Consider the following 19,642-nt stretch of genomic DNA (forward strand, 5'->3'; position numbering starts at 1 on the left):
GTCTATGTATGTATGTGTGTTTGTGTGTGTGTGTATATATATATATAGGCTCACCTCTACAAAATCTAGCCAAATTTTCACCAAACAACTACAGCCCTATGCAGATTCCATCACCTCACATGTAAAAAACTCTTTCCAGTTCATAGAGATCATAAAGAAACAAAACTTACAGCCCAGCGACCTACTCGTGAGCTTCGATGTCATATCCCTCTTCACCCAAGTGCCAATCAAAGAAGCCTTGACAGCTATCCAACCCCACAAACATATCCTTGATCTGACCAACCACTGCCTATCCAACACATACTTCATTTATAATGGACAAAAATACAAACAGATAGAAGGAGCACCCATGGGATCACCCTTCTCACCTGTCATTGCCAACCTCTACATGGAAAACTTTGAAACCCAAGCGCTAGAAAAATCTGATCACAAACCCAAACTCTGGCTCAGATATGTAGATGACACTTTCATAATCTGGCCACATGGGAAAGAACAACTGGACAACTTCCTTACACACCTCAACAGCCTACACCCCAAAATACAGTTCACCATGGAAACAGAAGTAAACAACCAACTTCCCTTCCTGGATGTCTTAGTCTACAGGAAATCTAATGGCTCCCTAGGACACACCATCTACCAGAAGAAAACACACGCTAACTGCTATCTGTACGCACTCTCACACCATCACCCAGCCCAGATCAACTCCGTAGCCAAGACACTCATCTCCAAAACAAAATGTTTAGCTGATGAACAACACCTAAAAACCGAACTACACACTCTCACTAACGTACTGACATCCAATGGATTCCAAAGAAATAAGATCACCAACCTAATCCAAAAAGAAACTCCCACTAAAATCCAGGACAGAGAACAAGAAAACGGAAAAGCCCTCCTCCCATACATAAAAGGCACCACAGACAGAATCAGCAAAATCCTCCACAAACACAACATCAAGACAGCATACTGCACTAACCGAAAAATATCCACCATCCTAAGAAACCCCAAAGACAAAATTGACTTAGAAAATCAAGGAGTATATGAAATCCCATGCACCACCTGCACCACCACATACATTGGACAAACCAACAGAAGAATAAGTGCACGCATTGAAGAACACAAAAACGCAATCAGAAAAGAGGAACCAACTTCTTCCCTGGTCCAACACCTTAAAGCCACAGGACATAAAATTGACTTCAAAAAGACCAGAACTATTGCCAAGGCTGAACATTTTAACAACAGAATAGTCAGAGAAGCCATCGAGATAGAAAAACGCCCACACAGCATGAACAGGCAGGACGATACCTCCCGCCTGCCAGCCATTTGGAAGCCTGCCCTTATTGATAAATGAGTCCCTAACATGAGGAATGACACCAGGCCCACACTCACAAGAGCCACACAGGATGTCACCACCAAACATCCACAAAGAAAGCAGACAAAACCCACACTGATCCATTGGCCACTTTAAACCCCTCCTATCCTTACATGAAACACAAACCCCCAACCAATCAGAACACACCTCCACCCAATCAAAACACAGCCAAGCTCCCACCCAATCAGCTCAAACCCCCACTGGCAGTTAAAAGGAAAAAACAGCCGAGATCTCACATTGCTCCTGGAAGCACGAAGCTTGAAGATGACGAATGAGACTTCGTCAAAACGTCGCCAAGACACTTCCAATTTTACAACCAAAGACCTACACACACACACACACACACACACACACACACACACACACACATATATACATACATACATACATACATACATACATACATACATTCATTCATTCATTCATTCATTCATTCATTCATTCATTCATTCTTGGAGGGTGTTTCTCTTTCTTCTGAGAGTAAGCCTTCTCTTAAATTCACTGACATCTTCAGTTCAAATAATTATTGCACTTTATAAACCATGTGACTTCACTGCCATTAACCCAGCACATAATAGAAAGCTCCAGGTTTATTTTATTACTTTAGTACAACTAAAGGCCAGCCAGGTAGAATGTGTAACAATAATAAGCAGTAATATAAAAACAATAAATCACTTACTAAAGAATACCCAGCATAATCAAAGCTGTATATAAGCACACATACTCATTTATAGTTCAAAAATACTGTAAAACATAAAAATTATAATGTGAGCAGCTGTCAAAAGGCCAATTCACACAGGTGAACTAGATATTATCATGTACCAGACTCTGCATGCCATCACACAGGATTTTGCCACCTTCTATTTAATGAAGTCATATTTTTTTGTTAGCAATTGGGGAACATAAAATTGCTCTAATCGACTTGGAAAATCCAAGAGAGAAGGTGTGAATTGTTTAGCGCAATAGAGGAACATACAAGCACAATTTTCTATCATTCCTAATACAGATAAGTCAATGTATTCCTTAGAGGAAATGTTTCAGAATTTGCCCTATAGGACTGCCAATGGAAGTATATCAAATTTAATTTTTGGAAATGCTCTCCATTTGGGAAATAGAAGAAAGGAACGATAGCTGGCAAGCTGTCCTCAGAGACATGTAAGCCATTCTTGAGTTTCCTCCATTTGTGGAGTTAATTCTTTTGAAAAGCTGTAACCTCCATTTGCTACCTTGGTGCTTTGTACTTAAGGCACACTCAAGTACTTTTCTTGCTCAAAATTCAGGGAGAACCAGGGAGCAAAACTTCAGAGGCACACCTTGCTTCCATCTAGATTGAAAGAATATCGGGAATACCTGTGAGACCAAACCTGTGGGGAAGAAACTATGCTTCAAGTAGCAGTAGGCAGTTAGTAGCCCAAATCATGTTTCTGCCCCTGAAGTCTGATTTCCAGCATTTGGGAGACATCCAACTGGAAAATTGCTGTTAGTTTGCACCAATTTGAGTAGTCTGTAATTGGGTAAGAGCCATGTTGTGCCCCATAAGACAGCTGCGGCAGGGATTTTTCCATAAGTATTTTGATGGCAACAGGATCTAGCACCTCCTTTTGTGTGAAAGAATTTCCAAATAGCCTCTGAGCTCCAAGCGCTACGTGTTCCATTTGGCTTTCATGTTCCCAGAAGTGTGGAATATTGCTTCAAGATACTTAAAACATTTTACCTGTTCTGTCTTGTGTCCGCCAAAGGACCAATTATGCAACGTAAGCTTTTGGCAAAGACCATTATCTTTGTCTTTGGATAATTTAATTGCAGATAACTCTTCTGTGTGTTGCTGCACAAAGTTTTCTCAAAGCCCTTTGAAAACCAAATGTGTTAATTATGGAAACAGCAGATGTGGAAAATTTTCCTCTTGGAAATTCTGTTAATTCAGGCTTTGTTATTTCATTTATTTATTAAACTTCTATGTCATCCTTCTCACCAAGGTAACTCTTTCCTGCAATGCTTACTTTAATTGCATATCATTGGAATCTAATCAGAAGGTCACATTTGCAACCTTTGATAGTTTGTGAACATCAGACACAGATTTGAAACTGTTTCACTTAGCAACCATCTCACTTAATGACTGAGTTGCTGATTCCACTTGTGGTAGCTAAGCAAAGACTACCTGTAGTTTGTTGCGGTATCTCACAATATGGGTCATGTCAGAAATGATAGTCATAATTAGGAAAGTTGGAAGTGATCTCCTAAAGTTGGCGACCCATACATATGCTCACTGAGATTTTTTAGATTCAGGTCTAATTCTTGCAATTCAAATTCCTGCTCCAGACACACTTGCCCAGATTCAAATAAGCAGCCCATTTGATCCTGATTATGCCTGCATGTGCCCAGAATGTGGAAATAATTTGCACAGTTTTAATGCTTGTATATGATGCACTGAGGAGGTTAAAAGCAACTTGATTTTGTTGGGTAATCTATTTTACTCAGACTCATCTGCTTTTTAATTTTACACAGTAGCCACAGTCTACAATCTCCCACAATCCCCATTTTCCTCTTTTATCTTTTTCTCCTTCTTTTCATTAGCTTTAAAAAACAAACCTGAATATATATCTTAGGCATCTTTAGCATCTTGGTGTGAAAGTATTTAATATGTATGTATGTATTTTACTCCCTTTGCTTAGATAAATACTAGCATTTTTAAAGAACTAAATCATGTGCTTTTTAAGAAAGGTAAGCTGAGGAATAGGATTCCATACTTTATTTCAATGAATCTGTTTTGAAAATGGCAAGTTTTCAATATAAATTCATTGGCAGAACAAGGGAAATACCATACACCGGTGTTTATCAAACTTGGCAACTCTAAGGTGTGTGGATTTCAATGTCTTGAAGTTGGTAAGCTTGAAAAACAACATTGTACATCATACTTCTAATTGGTACACTTTGCAGAAGTGTCATGAAAGAAGCCATGAGGACAGAATAAAAGTTTGGATCGATTTTAGGGTTTTAATTGCACTCTCAATGACTTCCTCATGGAAAAGCAAGTTAGTAATATTTGTAAAAAAAAAAATTGCACACATTATTACCCTGACTTGGGAATTACAGTGAAGGCTGAAGTACAGCATGGCTAGCGGGCATATCAACATGTGACCCACTAGTGTTGGGTAGTAGACCACAAGAGGACTCATCAAGTTTCAGGCGACCAGTTGCCTGAAGATGAAAAATTAGGAGTGTTAGCACACATTTAACAGGATTCAACAACGTAACTGGTGCTTTCATTTTGGTTCAACGAGATCAAAAATAATGCAGGCCTCTTCTACAGTCAGAAACATAAATAAATCTCTCTCTAGCTTCTGAAGGTAACCCAGTATTATAGTTTTCTCTCTCTCCCTCTCCCTCTCTCTATCTATCTATCTATCTATCTATCTCTATCTATCTATCTCTCCCTCCCTCCCGCACACGTACAACCTACACACACACACAAATACACACATTATATTAGTGCACTAGCCTGCCAACTTTTGCAGTCCATTAGAACAAATTCCCAAAGCAGCAATTTATTGAATTTCTTCTCAGCATTGTCTAGTCAAGTGTCACAGTTTGCAGTTACTCATTCCAGAGCTAATAGATTTCCTTTTCGTCAAGATTACTTCACTTAGGAATAAGAGTAATAAATGCAGCACCATGGAAACAGCTTAATGAAAATGATGTTAAATGCCTGCAATTGCTCTTTGGGTGTTTTAATTAATATGCTCTGAAAATGGCAGGGTTATTTATGAGGTGGGCATAAATAATCCAACCCGTAAATAAAGGAAATTGAAGTTAGCTTGTTATATATCCATTTCAACGTTATCCTCATAAAGGTAATTTGAATACTGGTGGACAATTAAACCACTCTATCATTTTACAATTCCCAAAGAAAGGTTTTAAAGAGTAGAAAAGAATAAGAGCGTCAAGATCCCTTTCACTTGCTTATCAGCCTGAAAAAACCATTTCTACAGCTTGTTTCTTAACTTCTAGTTTTAACTATGTCCCAATTGTGAATTAGAACTGTAGGAACACTTCATCCAAGACAGATTTTCCTTTTCAAGCACATAAAGAATTGCTCGTTCTCAAAGGAAACTATTATCTATGTCTTTCCCAGAGTTACTGAGACTTTCTGAGAGGAAGGAAGCGATCCCAAAGCAGGGTTTCAAGTAGAGAACCAACAGAGATCCTCCTCTGTGGATATATATTTTGGATTTGCATTTAGGAAGTTTATTTTTTGGAGCTTATCTGTCAGCACTTCACACACTTCTACTGCAGTATTATAACAATACATAATCCCCCAAATCTGTCTTGTCTGATTATATGTAACTTTCAATTGAATGAAATGGTGCATCACGGGGCAACCATTTTTGAATCAACATATCTCAGATGTACCCTACAGAATGCATCCAAAATCTGGCAACCATAATTCCCTTGGAATTATAATTTGGCAATGTTTTGGCAAAGTTCAGTGCTGCTGCTCTGCCGTGGTCAGCCATCATGTGATCATCATTTCCAAGGCTTCCTGCCAGCTTCCTACAAGCCAGAAGGAAGTCCTTCCAACTCTCAGAGATTTTTTTGCCTGTCCATGGTCATTCTTTTTCTCTATTTAGCTAAGGAAATACCTCTGAAACAATAACCCAACAGATTGGGTTGATTAGTTATAATATAAAACTTGCTATCTGCTGTGCAGCATGTAATGCTGCTGCAGCCAAAAAAGCCATTGCAATCCTAAATTGCATTAACAGAGGAATACAATCAAGATCAAGTGAGGTACTAAGACCACTAGATAAAGCCTTAGAAAAACCACATCTAGAATACTGCATCCAGTTTTAGTCACCACACTATTAAAAAGATGTGGAGACTCTAGAAAAAGTGCAGAGACGAGAAACCAACATGATTAGGGGTCTGGAGATTAAAACATATGAAGAACGGATACAGGAACTTGGCATGGCTAGTCTAGTGAAGAGAAAGACCAGGAGAGGCATGATAGCAGTTCTCCAATATCTGAGGGCCTGCCACAGAGAGGAGAGGGTCAAGCTGTTTTCCAAGGCACCCGAAAGCCAAGAGAGGAATAATGGATGGCAGCTGGTCAAGGAGAGATTCAACTTAGAAATAAGGAGAAATTTTCTGACAGTGAGAACAGTCAAGTAATGGAATAGCTTGCCATCAGAAGCTTCATTATGTTCTCTTTTTTTGGTGTTTTGATACATACGTGTTCAAATTTTTGTGTGTAATTCCACAAATTTTCACTTGGTAAAGCAGTTGTCTATATTCATGATTCATTTCTGCATTGTCAGCAAGAAATTCTTCTTAAACTTAAAACCTTCTCTCAGCAACCAGAATTTAAAATGTTAGCAGTTAATGATATGAATTTCTCAATTAAAAGGGGAGAATATGGTAGCCTGCATGGAAACCACTGGAAAAAATAAGTTCATCATTAAAATGCATATACCTATCCAGCTATTAAGCACAGAGAGAATAACTCCTATTCATAGATGGCTTGTGTTCAAGGAAGAGAGAGCTCCTTGGTGCTCTTTGAACTTAGTTGTTTTCTTGCAGACATTTTGTTACCCAAACTAGGTAGTGAAGCTAGCGCTGATGATGTTACCTACCTTGTTTTCCTGAAAATAAGACCTCCCCAGATAATAAGCCCAATCGGGCATGCGCTAAAATAAGCCCTCCCCAAAAATATTGCAACACAGCTGCAGGTGACCATGCTCGCTGCCTCCTGTAACTCAAAAATAATAAGACTTCCCTGAAAATAAGGCTAAGTGCTTATTCTGGGGGTCAAAAGAAAATAAGACCCTGTCTTATTTTCAGGAAAACAAGGTAGTTTGGATAATGAAAAATCTGCAAGAAAACAACCATGTTCAGAGAGCATCAAGGACCCCTTCCTTTTGAACCTAAGCTACAAATATTCTCTTTTTAAGGAAAAATTAAAAGAATTCTTATTATGAAGACTTTAAAATTCAAACTGCTGATGATCACCTTTAAAGCCTTGCATACCATGGGCCAGGTTATCTGCAGGGCCACCTCTCCCTGAGAGTATCTACGCATCACTCCAGGTCCTTCTCTTAAATGGTATCATCTGGTGTGATCTTGACTATGTACCTTTTCCATATCTGCCTCCACCCTTTCAGAACAACCTTCTAGGCAGTCAAGACTCTTCACCCAGCTGCCAGGCTAGGAAATAAATGAGCCCAGCAAGTGTGGAGTTAATAGGATGTCATGGCACCATGAGAGGAAACCTGATGTGTTTCTTGTTAGATTTTTTGTGAGAAATGTTGTTATTGACTGTTGTGATCTGGCCAGAATTATTGTATCTAAGATAGGTGGCCATTTTAGTTTTATACCCCCAAAAAATCAATACAAATTTTAGACTGTTTTCCAGCAGCCAGGCTAGAGACACTTATAATTAAATAGGCATATTATTGTGGTGCAAATGATAAAACGTAAGACTGTTTTGTTGTCTGTTCGTACATAAATCAATTGTATTTGGAAACCAGAAAGATGTAAATTTAATTTAGGAAGAGAAAGAAACTACTCTATGGAAATCAATTGTCAGGAAATTGATAGAATACCAAGCCCTGAGAGGTTTTGCTATCTAAAGCCCAAATTACAAAGAGATGAAAACTGACCTTTGCAAATTGCATTTTCCAAGCTGCCTAAAATCAGCTGAAGTGTTTGCATACAAATTCATGGAAGTATGATCTACCATTTTCTGATTTTAGTTGATTAAACTATGGAGAGGTTCAGATAATGAATGCACATGTTAGATCTGTAGAAAAATAGAGTGGGGTGTAAAAAATAACAAAACAAGCCTCCATTTGCAAAAGGAAAAGACTTAACAAAACAGAGCAGAAGCAAGGCATTAAATCTGCAACACTAGAAGTCTTAGAACAGTAGTACATAATCTCAGCTCCCAGGATCATATGTGATACCCGCACATAATTACTACCATGTTTCCCCGAAAATACGACAGGGTCTTATTTTCTTTTTACCTACAAAATATGGCTTGGACTTTATTATGTTTTGGGGTTGCCGGGCAGCTGCTCTCTTGTGAGCGGGTTCCCAAAGAGCCGGCACAGCCTCATGGGCGAATGACCTCCACCACCACCGCCATCCCAGCCTGGCTTTTTCTGCGACTTCCAACCCGAGTCTTTCGGCAGTGGCCGCTCTATGATTGTGGGCCAGCTGCCTGCAGAGTGGACAGCCATAGAATGTGCGCCCAGAACTGCCACTGCCGATAGACTCGGATTGGTAGCTGCGGAAAAAGCCAGGCTGGGATGGCGGCGGAGGTGCTGTGGCTCCATAATGAGAGCTGGGCCATGCATCGTGAGACTGGGAGGTGGGTGAGCGAGAGCAGAACAGCCGCTTGCGCAACCCCCCTCTCCAGCCATGCAGAGCGCCATTCACTGGCATTTGGAAGGCGCCAAGCCATGGGAGCCAGGCGGCGGCGAACAGGCGCTCATGCGGCTTGGCGATACCCCTAGGCCAGTGAATGGCACTGTGCCCAGCTGCAAAGGGGGTTTGCCGGGTGGCTGCTCATGAGTGTGGTCGCTTCATGGCTGTTGTGTTGCACTGCTGCAACAGCACATCACAGCCATTTGCCCATGAGGATGTCCCCAGCTCTTTGGGAGCCCTCTTGCAAGAGAGCAGCTGCCCGGCAACCCCCCTCTTCAGCTGGGCACAGCACTGCTCACCAACCTAGCAGTATCCCGAAGACACCAAGCAACACGATCACCTTTGCCTCCCCCCAGGTTCCCGCGGCTTGTCACCTTCAGGATACTGCTAGGTTGGTGAGCGGCGCTCTGCCTGGCCGGAGGTGGGGGGTTGTCCAGGGGCTTATATGCCGGGGGGGGAGCTTATATTTTTGCCCACCAGAAAAATGTGGCATGACTGTATTATGAGGACATGTCATATTTTTGGGGAAACACAGTAAGCATATCTCCAGAATTGAAATTATAATCGTGAATAAAATAGAGAGATGTATACTATGTATGCCTCAAGAATTTAATTTAATTTAAATAAAATACGAATGATTTGTTCTTTGCACCCTATATATGTCCTCGTCCTTTGAAGCTAAATGAGCTATTGGAAATATAAAGGTAGGTAGCAAGTCATTACTTTAACTTGTTTCAAATGTTCTTCAGTATAAGTCATACTCCTTTCAGAACCCAAGCATTTACCGATTCGGATACTGCAATTTAAGATTTCAACCAATCACTGGATTTTGTAAACATTCAAAAAAGGGATGTTGTCTTTCTTGCTGTAAAATGTCATTCATTGCTCTTCAGCCTCATAGGTCCAGGTTCTGCAAGGGCCACTCTGCAAACTCATGTGCCTTCAGTTCACTTGTTAAAAGGCTTTCTAGAGCTTTGAAAAATCTCCATACAGTAGTGTCTACAAGACACTTGTTCTGCTGGCTGACACTGCCCTTTTTTTTTTCAGTGCTTTCTGAAACATTTTTAGGGCACCTGAGAATAAAGCTTCTTTAGTCCCAAACAGTAGAACCGAAACACATGGAATCTTTCAGTCTACATATCACTAGAATTGATTAATTTTACAAACACTAGATGTTGCCCAGAAATAAATGTTCTGCCTGTGGTTTTTAATGCTTGTCAGAGAAGCAAAAAACAATGCTGTTTGCAGCACCAACCCTTCGTTCGAAGTGGTTACTATTTTTAAAGTAAAATTAGGAGGCTTCTGGCACCGAAAAGAGGGATAATTAACAATATACAGAAAGTTCTCAACTTACAACCATTCATTCAAGGTTACAACAGCGCTGAATAAAAGTGATTTACAACTGGTCACACTTATGACTTTTATAGCTTCCCCAGAGTCACAAGATCAAAATTCGGATCATTTGGCAATTGGCATGTGTTTATGATGGTTGCATTGTCCCTAAGTCATATGATCACCATTTGCAACTTCCGCAGTTGGCTTCCAAAAAGCAAAGTCATTCAGGGATGCTATGTGATTCACTTAATGACTATGGTAATTTAATGACCACAGCAAAAGAAGATCATAAAATCTAGTGTGTCTCACTTAACTACCTCACTTAGTGACACTGTTGTGATCCCAATTGTGGTCATAAGTTGAGGATAACCTGTCAGTCCATATCCCATTTGTCAATGCAACATGGTTGTGTAGTAGAGAGTGACAGAGAATTGTTAAAGGTGAAGAATAAAGTTGTTGCTTACAAAGCAAGTCGATTTGTGTAAGAAATAATTAGGTGTACCCCATTATTTCAGAACGTTAAGTCTCAAGTGATTGTAGCCCAGTCACAATTTATAATTAATTGACAAAGTACCTTAAAAAGAGCAATTGTTTTTTCTAAAAAGCTATCAATTCCAACTTTCCCCATTAGACAGCGTTGTTCTTATGTTTCAGCTATTAAAATAAACAGATTGCTTTCCATTGTCCTCTGCCCTCTTCCCAGGCAGCCTCAGAGTCTGTCATCCACCTTGCCTTAAAAAGAATCCCTTGGATTTCCTCCAAAATTACCCGAAACAGTTGTTGTTGTGATTATTTAAACTGCATTCAGTTCTATCTTTAACTTTGGGGTAGATGCAAAGAGCTTGTCTTAAATTGGGCTTCTCAAACTATATTAAATTATAGCTCTTGTAATTCCCAGCACATATTTGGCTATTAATGTCTCGGTTGCTAAAAAGATATACATCTTCCTATCATGAAAAACAGAAAGTGAAGAAATACTGAAAAATATTTCAATTCTTTATGAATAGGTGGGACGTCCATATTGCCTTGGATCATCTGATTTGTCTGGAAACAACTGCCCAGGTTCAAGAGTTGTCATTTCATCGGCCATTTATTTGATGTGGCCATCAAGCAAAAATGTTGATCTGATTTCTCAAAATAAATCCATGGACTGCTACTTTGTAAAACTCTGCCGATCAGGGACTAATGGTAGCACTGCAGTGGTGAATTCTGTTGAGTTTTGCTCAGTGTTTTTTCATCTCTCTTTAAGCGGGAGAATTGCATTTAAAAATTCTTGTGTCTTAACATGAAATGGATATGTCTTACAGTGAATATCTATGGTGTGAACTTAAGCCCTTGCTGGCTCTCATCTCCATTTATTTATTTGCAAAGACCTATTGGTTTTTCCCTTTTAACACAGTATTTTGCATGAAAGTTCCCATCCATGGGATAAGAGGGGCACTTTATAGCTTAAGCCCTAACTGAACATCCGTGAATGAAAGAAACCCTTTTGTTCTTAGATTTCTTAAGCGAGTCCTGCTGGGTGAAGGAGATTTTTTTAGCCAGCTCTCTTTTTCCCTGCAATATTGCTAGCGGGCATGCCAATCTGTGATGGTCTCCCTGTATTCTCAGGCAAACATTTGAGGGCACAATAAAATAGCTGGAAAGTGAGGGTAGGAGAGAATGCCAACCAGCAGAATTGTGCTCAGTGGCACTCCCATTAGCAAACTGGAATCCAGGCCTGTATTGGCTGCAAGTTTTAAGCCCCAACAAACTTTCAAGATCTTCACAGCCACCAGAAGCTTGGATCCAGAAGCAATGACAATGTTTGAACTCCAAATGCTCGAAATGTCATCATTTGATGTGGGATCCAGGGAAGGCCATAAAGACTTCACACCACCTCTACAAACATTTCAGCCAAAGGATGTGGTTTAAATCATACCTCAAGTCCTCTTTGCATTTACAAGGAAGTGGCAGAGGATCCTGCTGTTAGAAAGTGGTTGTTTAAGCAAGTGTCTGTTGTTGGAAGGGATCCCCCTAGATTTCTCCCTGCTTTCAAATAAATTCTAAAAGTTCTTCTTTTCAAAAGTATCTGATTATTATTATTATACAATTGTATCACAGCGGCCAGTTGTTTCGCCGGATTTGGCATTGGTTACTAGTCGGGCCACCAGGGGCCTAGGGTGTCATAACCTATTTTCGTAATATGCATGCAGAGCCAAGCAGTGCGGCTTTTTGCATTTGACTGATGGTGATTTTGTCAATTTTTAACTGTTTTAAATGTAATTCCAGTGCTTTTGGAATAGCACCCAGTGTGCCAATTACCACTGGAATTACCACTGCTGGTTTGTGCCATAGTCGTTGAATTTCAATTTTTAAGTCCTGGTATTTTGCGATTTTTTCATGTTCCTTCTCGGCGACCCTGCTATCACCTGGTACTGCGATGTCTATGATTGTGACCTTATTTTTCTCAACCAGTGTGATGTCTGGTGTATTATGCGCCAGTATTTTGTCCGTTTGTATACGGAAATCCCACAAGATCTTGACCATCTGATTTTCGGTGACTTTTTCAGGCTGATGTTCCCACCAGTTTGTTGCTGTTTTAATATTATAATTTTTGCACAAATTCCAATGGATCATTTGTGCTACTGAATTGTGCCGCAATTTATAATCAGTCTGCGTGATTTTTTTACAGCAGCTGAGTATGTGATCAACAGTTTTATCGGCTTCTTTGCAAAGTCTGCACTTGGCATCATCAGAGGATTTTTCGATTTTGGCCTTAATGGCATTTGCGCAGATAGCTTGTTCTTGCGCAGCCAGGATTAGTGACTCTGTTTCTTTCTTTAATGTACCTGTTGTTAACCATAACCAAGTTTGTTCACTGTCCACTTTATCTTTTATTTTTTCCAGAAATTGGCCATGCAGTGCTTTGTTCTGCCAACTCTCCATTCTTGATTATTATACAATTGTATCACAGCGGCCAGTTGTTTCGCCGGATTTAGCATTGGTTACTAGTCCAGGGGCCTAGGATGTCGTAATGTATTTTCGTAATATGCATGCAAATCCAAGCAGTGCGGCTTTTTGCATTTGACTGATGGTGATTTTGTCAATTTTTAACTGTTTTAAATGTAATTCCAGTGCTTTTGGAATAGCACCCAGTGTGCCGATTACCACTGGAATTACCACTGCTGGTTTGTGCCATAATCGTTGAATTTCGATTTTTAAATCCTGATATTTTTTTCGTGTTCCTTCTCGTTGACCCTGCTATAACCTGGTATTGCGATGTCTATGATTGTAACCTTATTTTTCTCAACCAGTGTGATGTCTGGTGTATTATGCGCCAGTATTTCGTCCGTTTGTATACGAAAATCCCATAAGTTCTTGACCATCTGATTTTCAGTGACTTTTTCAGGCTTATGTTCCCACCAGTTTGTTGTTGTTTTAATATTATTATTATTGTTTTTATTGTTGTTGTTGTTATTATTATTATTATTATTATTATGTTAATTTTTGGTGAGATTCACAGCCTTTGGGGCTAGTTGGTAGCTCAACAGCTCGAGTCCTAACTAAGGACCTAGGAACTGTTAAGATAACGTCGGAGGATATAAGTTGTTCCAAGTAGGGTGGGTTTTTTGTAGAATCAGAATGTTCAAGTCTGATAAATTTAAAATTTCCAAATAGCGACATAGCCCTTTAGGTATTGCTCCAAGGGCTCCAACTACAATCGGGACAACACACAATTTCTTTTTCCACAGTCACTCAACTTCAATTTGCAAGTCCCGGTACTTTGTGATTTTTTTCTAGCTGTTTATCTTCAATTTGTGCATCTCCAGGTATTGCAATGTCAATGAACCATACTTTTTTCTTTTCAACTATTGTTATTTCAGGCGTGTTGTGGGCCAAGTGCCTGTCAGTCTGGATTCTGAAGTACCACAAGATCTTGACTCTCATTCTCTAAAACCTTCTGAACTTGATGTTCCCAGTGGTTTTTGCTATTATTATTATTATTATTATTCTTGTTGTTGTTGTTATCCTACAAGAAGCATAGCTAGGAAGGAGGGTCTGATGTCTGTTATGTCAAGGGAATAGCAATATAATAAAGAATCAGATATTGCTCCATGTTTGTCTTGTGGCAGGAGGGCAGGAGAAATATCCTCATGAATTTGCTGAGCACTTTAGATCGGTCATTGTAATTTTTTCCCCTTTGAGTCAATGGGGTCCTTGGTGCCTTCTGAGCTTGGTGGTTTTCCTGGAGAGATTTCATTACCAAACTAGGTAACATCATTGGCACTGATGATGTTACCTAGTTTGGTAATGAAATGCCTGCAGAAAAAACAACAACAGCAAGCTCCAAGAGCACCAAGGACCCCATTGACCTGAGCTGCAAATATTTCCTTCTATCGGTACTTTTGAGTCAGTCTTGACTCCTGGTGACTGTTGGAATGAGTTCTTGATGTTTTCTTGGCAAGATTTTAGGAGTACTAATTTGCCATTGCCTCCTTCCAAAGGCTGACAAAGTGGCCGGCCCAAGGTCACCCAGCTGGCTCCACACCTAAGATAGGATTAAAACTCACAGTTTCCACCCTGATATCGCAACCACAACAAACTAGATTCCATTGTAGATTAGTAAGCTTTTAACTTTGGGTACTGTATACCTTGTTCTTCCCCCTGCCCAAATTTCACACGTTATTTTAAAAAGACAATTCTTCCAGGTGTAGGGCATTCACTGAGGCTTATATCCGATCACTTTCTTAGATTATGAAAAATAGCATGGCAATGACGCAAGCAAATAGCTTCATTGAACACAAGCCTGGGCTTGCCTCTGGCAGAATTCTTGGTTTGTTTAGTTTTTGCCATTGACATCTTTAATGCATCATTCATATATTTAATATAAGCCCCTTTCTGTCCACTCCCAACAGACTCTGATGGCATTTATGTTTGCTTCCTTACCCTGTATGCTTTTTCGGAAAATGATGGATTGAATATATGAAATTATTTTATATTGCAACAGACCCTTTATTTTCTTACTGTTTCCCTTCCTAGCTCAGAATATTAGAGAGCAACGTAGCCATAGATCTAAAGTAACCAAGAATAAGGTGAAAGGGAAACATGCGGATTCAGTTTCCAATAAAATCTTGTTTGAAGTAAATAATAAGGATAATTACAGCAGAAGGCAGGATGTTAGGATGTGTCCACACCTATGTGTGTGAGTAATGGCTATTGCTCTTTTGATTTCCAATAGTACCTACAAAAAACTGGCAAAGATACTGAAGTTCTGACTGCTGTCAAAACTATGTGTTCAAAGTTGCATTTCTGCATTCCTCTTGTCCTTCCACCCTATTGGGGGATGGGAGAGAAATGAGCTCAGATTTACTTGTTCCCATTTACTTTTTGTTAATTTTTTTTTAAAGCTGCCATTGCCATTTAGTTAATTGGAAGCTATTCTGTTGGGGAATTCAGCTGCATTCTCATGCTAAGCACAACATTTTACTGAATAGGATGGGAGCTATAAATTCCAGGAAATAAATGAAGTGAAGAGATAGAAGTATCAACCAAAAGGCAAGTTGTAGGGAATGTGAGTAGGAATCTGAGAGTCTCCTGTTCCATCATTCTTTTCCCAGATTAAAATCTATAATTTGACAATACTCTAAATAGCAAAGCAATAGATCCTATATAGGGGAATAGCTGCATTGAGACCAAACAGGTCACCAAAGACATTACTCATCATTATAGCCAAGAGCTTTTGAGTCATACATCTGAATGATGATGATGAGAGGGTTTCAAGATCATTCTCAGTAGGGAATCTCTGTAACAACCTAAAATCGATCAATAATAATCAACCGATCATTGTCATAAATTAAAGTTTGATATCTTGCAGAAAGAACATTGGTCCTCCCAGAGCAGGCATATGTGTGGTACATTTCAGGGGAGATGACATACGGTACAGTGATATAGTCTAATATAATCACCCACTGTATCGTAATGTATAATATTACTATAGATTCATTTTATTGTACTTGCTACTGCAAGTATGGGAGGTAAAGTTACAGGACTGGTGGCTTGGCTCAGGAGCCACTTCTCAGGAGTTCATAGCAGAGATGAAATGTGTATTATGGACCCCATCCCATCTTATGAGCCACGGTGGCACAGTAGTTAGAGTGCAGGCTTCTTCTGTTGGCTGACTGCTGCCTGCAATTTGGCAGTTCAAATCTCAGCAGGCTGAAGGTTGACTCAGCCTTCCATCCTTCGGAGGTGGATAAAATGAGAACCAAAATTGTTGATGGCAATAGGCTGACTGTGCAGCTTAGAGAGGGCTGTCAAGCACTGTAAAGTGGTATATAAGTCTAAGGCTATTGCTATCTCCTTAGGATAGCTCGCCTATTAAGCTGGTCCAAGAAATAGCCTCTGATTGAGCTATCTCTCTCTGCCTCTAGTGTTTGCTCATACATATTGTTATTTTATCTCACCTGCAACATCCTAAGATGTGAAGCAGAAGTAGGCAAATAACAGGTGTGGTTGACAGTGACGAAGGAGACCTCTTAGTAGGATTCAGTTGTCACATTCTGACTCTTTGCTAATTCTCCTGCACAGCACCAGAGTCTCAAGCAGGAATTTCTAGTGACTCTTTTGTTTTTAACTTCACAAAAACAGCATAAAAGAAATCTAAGGAATTGCCTAGACAGTCTTCTGATTTTTAAATAAACATGATCATGCAGGATCTTCACTCTGTGGAAGCTTACACTTGCTTTTTCTTCCATGCTGAAACTAGTAGAGTTGGCTGTGATTATGAACTGTGTCTAGACATGTGCCTTCTTTCAGATCATATCATAGCTTTTCTTGTTTTTTGTCGTTTCTGAAATTACAGTACAGCAGCCACACAGATACTTTCCTTTAAGTGTTTTATTGCAAAAAATCTGCTGTATCCTACAGAGATTCCAGCTGACAAATTATGTGGATGGTATGTTTGAAAGACCTTGAGGAACAAGGCAGAGATACTTTTTAGGGAATGCTCAGATAAGAGAGGTCATACCCCATGACTCTATAATGGGAGGAGAAAGAGGAATCTCCCGACAAATGAGACAATGGGAGATTTGTACTTTCAAATCTCCCATTGGGAACGCTGACATTATGATAAAACAGGGGTGTCAAACAAGTGGTGTCATGTGACATTTTGCAACTTTTTCCCCCTTCACTAAACCAGGTGTGGGCGTGGCCAGCATGTGACATATCCAGCCCACGGGCCAGGAGTTTGACAGCCCTGTGATAGAACATCCTTAGGCATTTTAAGTTTTTTTAATCTACCTACTCAACCTGTTGGGAAATACCCAACCAGGCCAGGGGGATGCATCAAGTGTAGAATCAGCCCACAGGCCAGATCTAAGCACCCCGTGAGCCATATCTGGTCTCCAAATCTTGAGTTTGACACCCCTGCTCTACAACATTCTGCATTCTGAGAAATATATTTATGTTTCTGTTTTTTTTCAACCTCAGGGGCTTTGTTTCTTTAGGGGAGATTGGAATACCATAACTAAAAATATTTAAAACATGTACCAGGGACTAAAATGTGATGACATTATTTGGATTGCACTATAAGCAGCCTTAATTCTCAGTGCTAAGGACCTTGCTACAGGCACTCACTAAGCTTCTGTGATCTCAGAAGTGTGCAGATGTCTATGCGATAGAGCTAAGCAGTGGCCACTCTATAATTATGGCATATTATACAACAAGTGTGGTTGTGATGGAGAATGAAAATTCTTTTTTTTTTTCGTGTTTAAATATTTTATTCAATTTTCGCATTCCATTTGCAATCATTTATATACAGGGTATTTACTATAAGAAAAGAAAAAAAAAAGAAAAGAAAAAGGGAATAAAACGAACAAGTAAAAAGGAAACACAACTCATCATTCACAACCCCACCTAACCCTTGCGTCCTCCATACACCCCATCTACCCCCTCCAACTTTCCTTTCTCCCTCTAACACTCCCCTCCTACTTCCCTTTCCCCTCAAGCCTTCCTTCTCCCCTTACTCCCCAGACACCCTCCTTACATTCCCCTTACTCCTTACATTCCCCTTACTCCTTCCTTACTCCTCCCTCTTCCTTCCCTCTACCTCCCTCCTTGGTGTATGCCTTTATTCGAGTGTTGTTTGATCTGATAAAAGTAAAGTGAACCAAGGAAAATAATAATAATAAAAAAAAAAAAAGGAACCACCGTATATAAATACATTCTTGTTCTTATTAAAACTATATTAACACCCCCCCACCCCACCCCCCACAATCCCCATCCCTAATCCTCCCGACTTCCCAGGGCCCACACCTGGCACTACCTTCTATCTAAGATGTCTTGTATACATATGGATTAAAAAATAAAAGTAATATATCAAAAAAAAAAAAAAAAGAAAAGAAAAGCAGAGAAAGAAAAAAAAAAGGAAAAAAAAAGAAAAGAGAAAAGAGAAAAAAGAAAAAAAGAAACCACTCTTTGTGTTGATCTCAGCCCCCCATCTTTATCTATGCTTAAATAGTATAAATCATTCTATCTATATTTTATTCTCATCTCTTACTTCTTTGCTATTTACCCCGACCTTCTGTAGACTCTCCCGTTCCCTTCCTAAACCTCATGATCCCTTCCAGTAAGATTTAAGCAGCGTAGTTTATGCCATATATTCAAATATAACTTTACAGACAAGTAATCAAACTTTCCCATCTAGTAAAATTTAAACAACGTAAATGATCTTTCTTTACCCCTTTTTCAAACAGTAATTCAAAATAATCTAACCCGATTTCCCCTTCTTAGTAAAGTTAAGCAGCGTAGATCAGATATTACTTTACACAGGAATCAATTTCTGTCTTAAGATAATTCCAACCGACTTCCCCTTCTAATAGAATTTAAATAACTTAGTTCATTCCACATGTATTTTACCCTCATCCCCCACTTGTCTGATATTTACCACTATCAAATTTATACTACCATTTGTTTAAGATATAACTCAGAGCGATTTGTAGCATGAATCATTCCACATATTCCAATAATACTTTCAGCAAAATTCAGTTAACCTTCTATTTTAAGGTAGTCGCTTCTAACAAAGTTTAAACAACATAAATCATTCCACATTCTTTTTACAGTTATCTTAAGATAATCCCAAGCGGCTTCCTGTTCTAATAAGCTTTAAACAACGTAAATTTTGCCCTCATCCCTTGCTTGTCTAATATTTATCACAAATAACGTAGTACTACCATTTGTTTAAAATATAACTCAGAGCGATTTGTAGCATGAATCATTCCACATATTAAGATTCAGTTAACCTTCTATTTTAAGGTAGTCGCTTCTAACAAAGTTTAAACAACATAAATCATTCCACATTCTTTTTACAGTTATCTTAAGATAATCCCAAGCGGCTTCCTGTTCTAATAAGCTTTAAACAACATAAATTTTGCCCTCATCCCTTGCTTGTCTGATATTTACCACAAATAACGTAGTTCATTCCACATGCATTTTACCCTCATCTCTTGCTTGTCTAATATTTACCACTATCAAATT

The 19,642-nt window shown here is 39.3% G+C and overlaps 1 protein-coding gene across 2 annotated transcripts in view; it reads left to right on the forward strand.

The window, feature by feature from the left end:
* Positions 1–19,642, forward strand: part of SHB (SH2 domain containing adaptor protein B) — a 143,680-nt gene that overhangs the window by 108,572 nt on the left and 15,466 nt on the right. Inside the window, exon 6 of one of the 2 annotated variants that reach the window (XM_087716319.1) lies at positions 11,134–12,120. The exons of the other annotated variant lie outside the window; for it this stretch is intronic. Within the exon in view, the coding sequence (XP_087572445.1) occupies positions 11,134–11,224 (91 nt within the window). The 3' untranslated portion in view covers positions 11,225–12,120. Of the gene's footprint in view, positions 1–11,133; positions 12,121–19,642 lie in introns of those variants that run through there. 2 annotated transcript variants of the gene reach the window in all.

This window comes from Thamnophis sirtalis, unplaced genomic scaffold (assembly GCF_051295495.1).
Source record: "Thamnophis sirtalis isolate CommonGarterSnake01/CBP01778 unplaced genomic scaffold, rThaSir2_p1.2 scaffold_5, whole genome shotgun sequence".
Classification (NCBI taxonomy): Eukaryota; Metazoa; Chordata; class Lepidosauria; order Squamata; family Natricidae; genus Thamnophis; species Thamnophis sirtalis.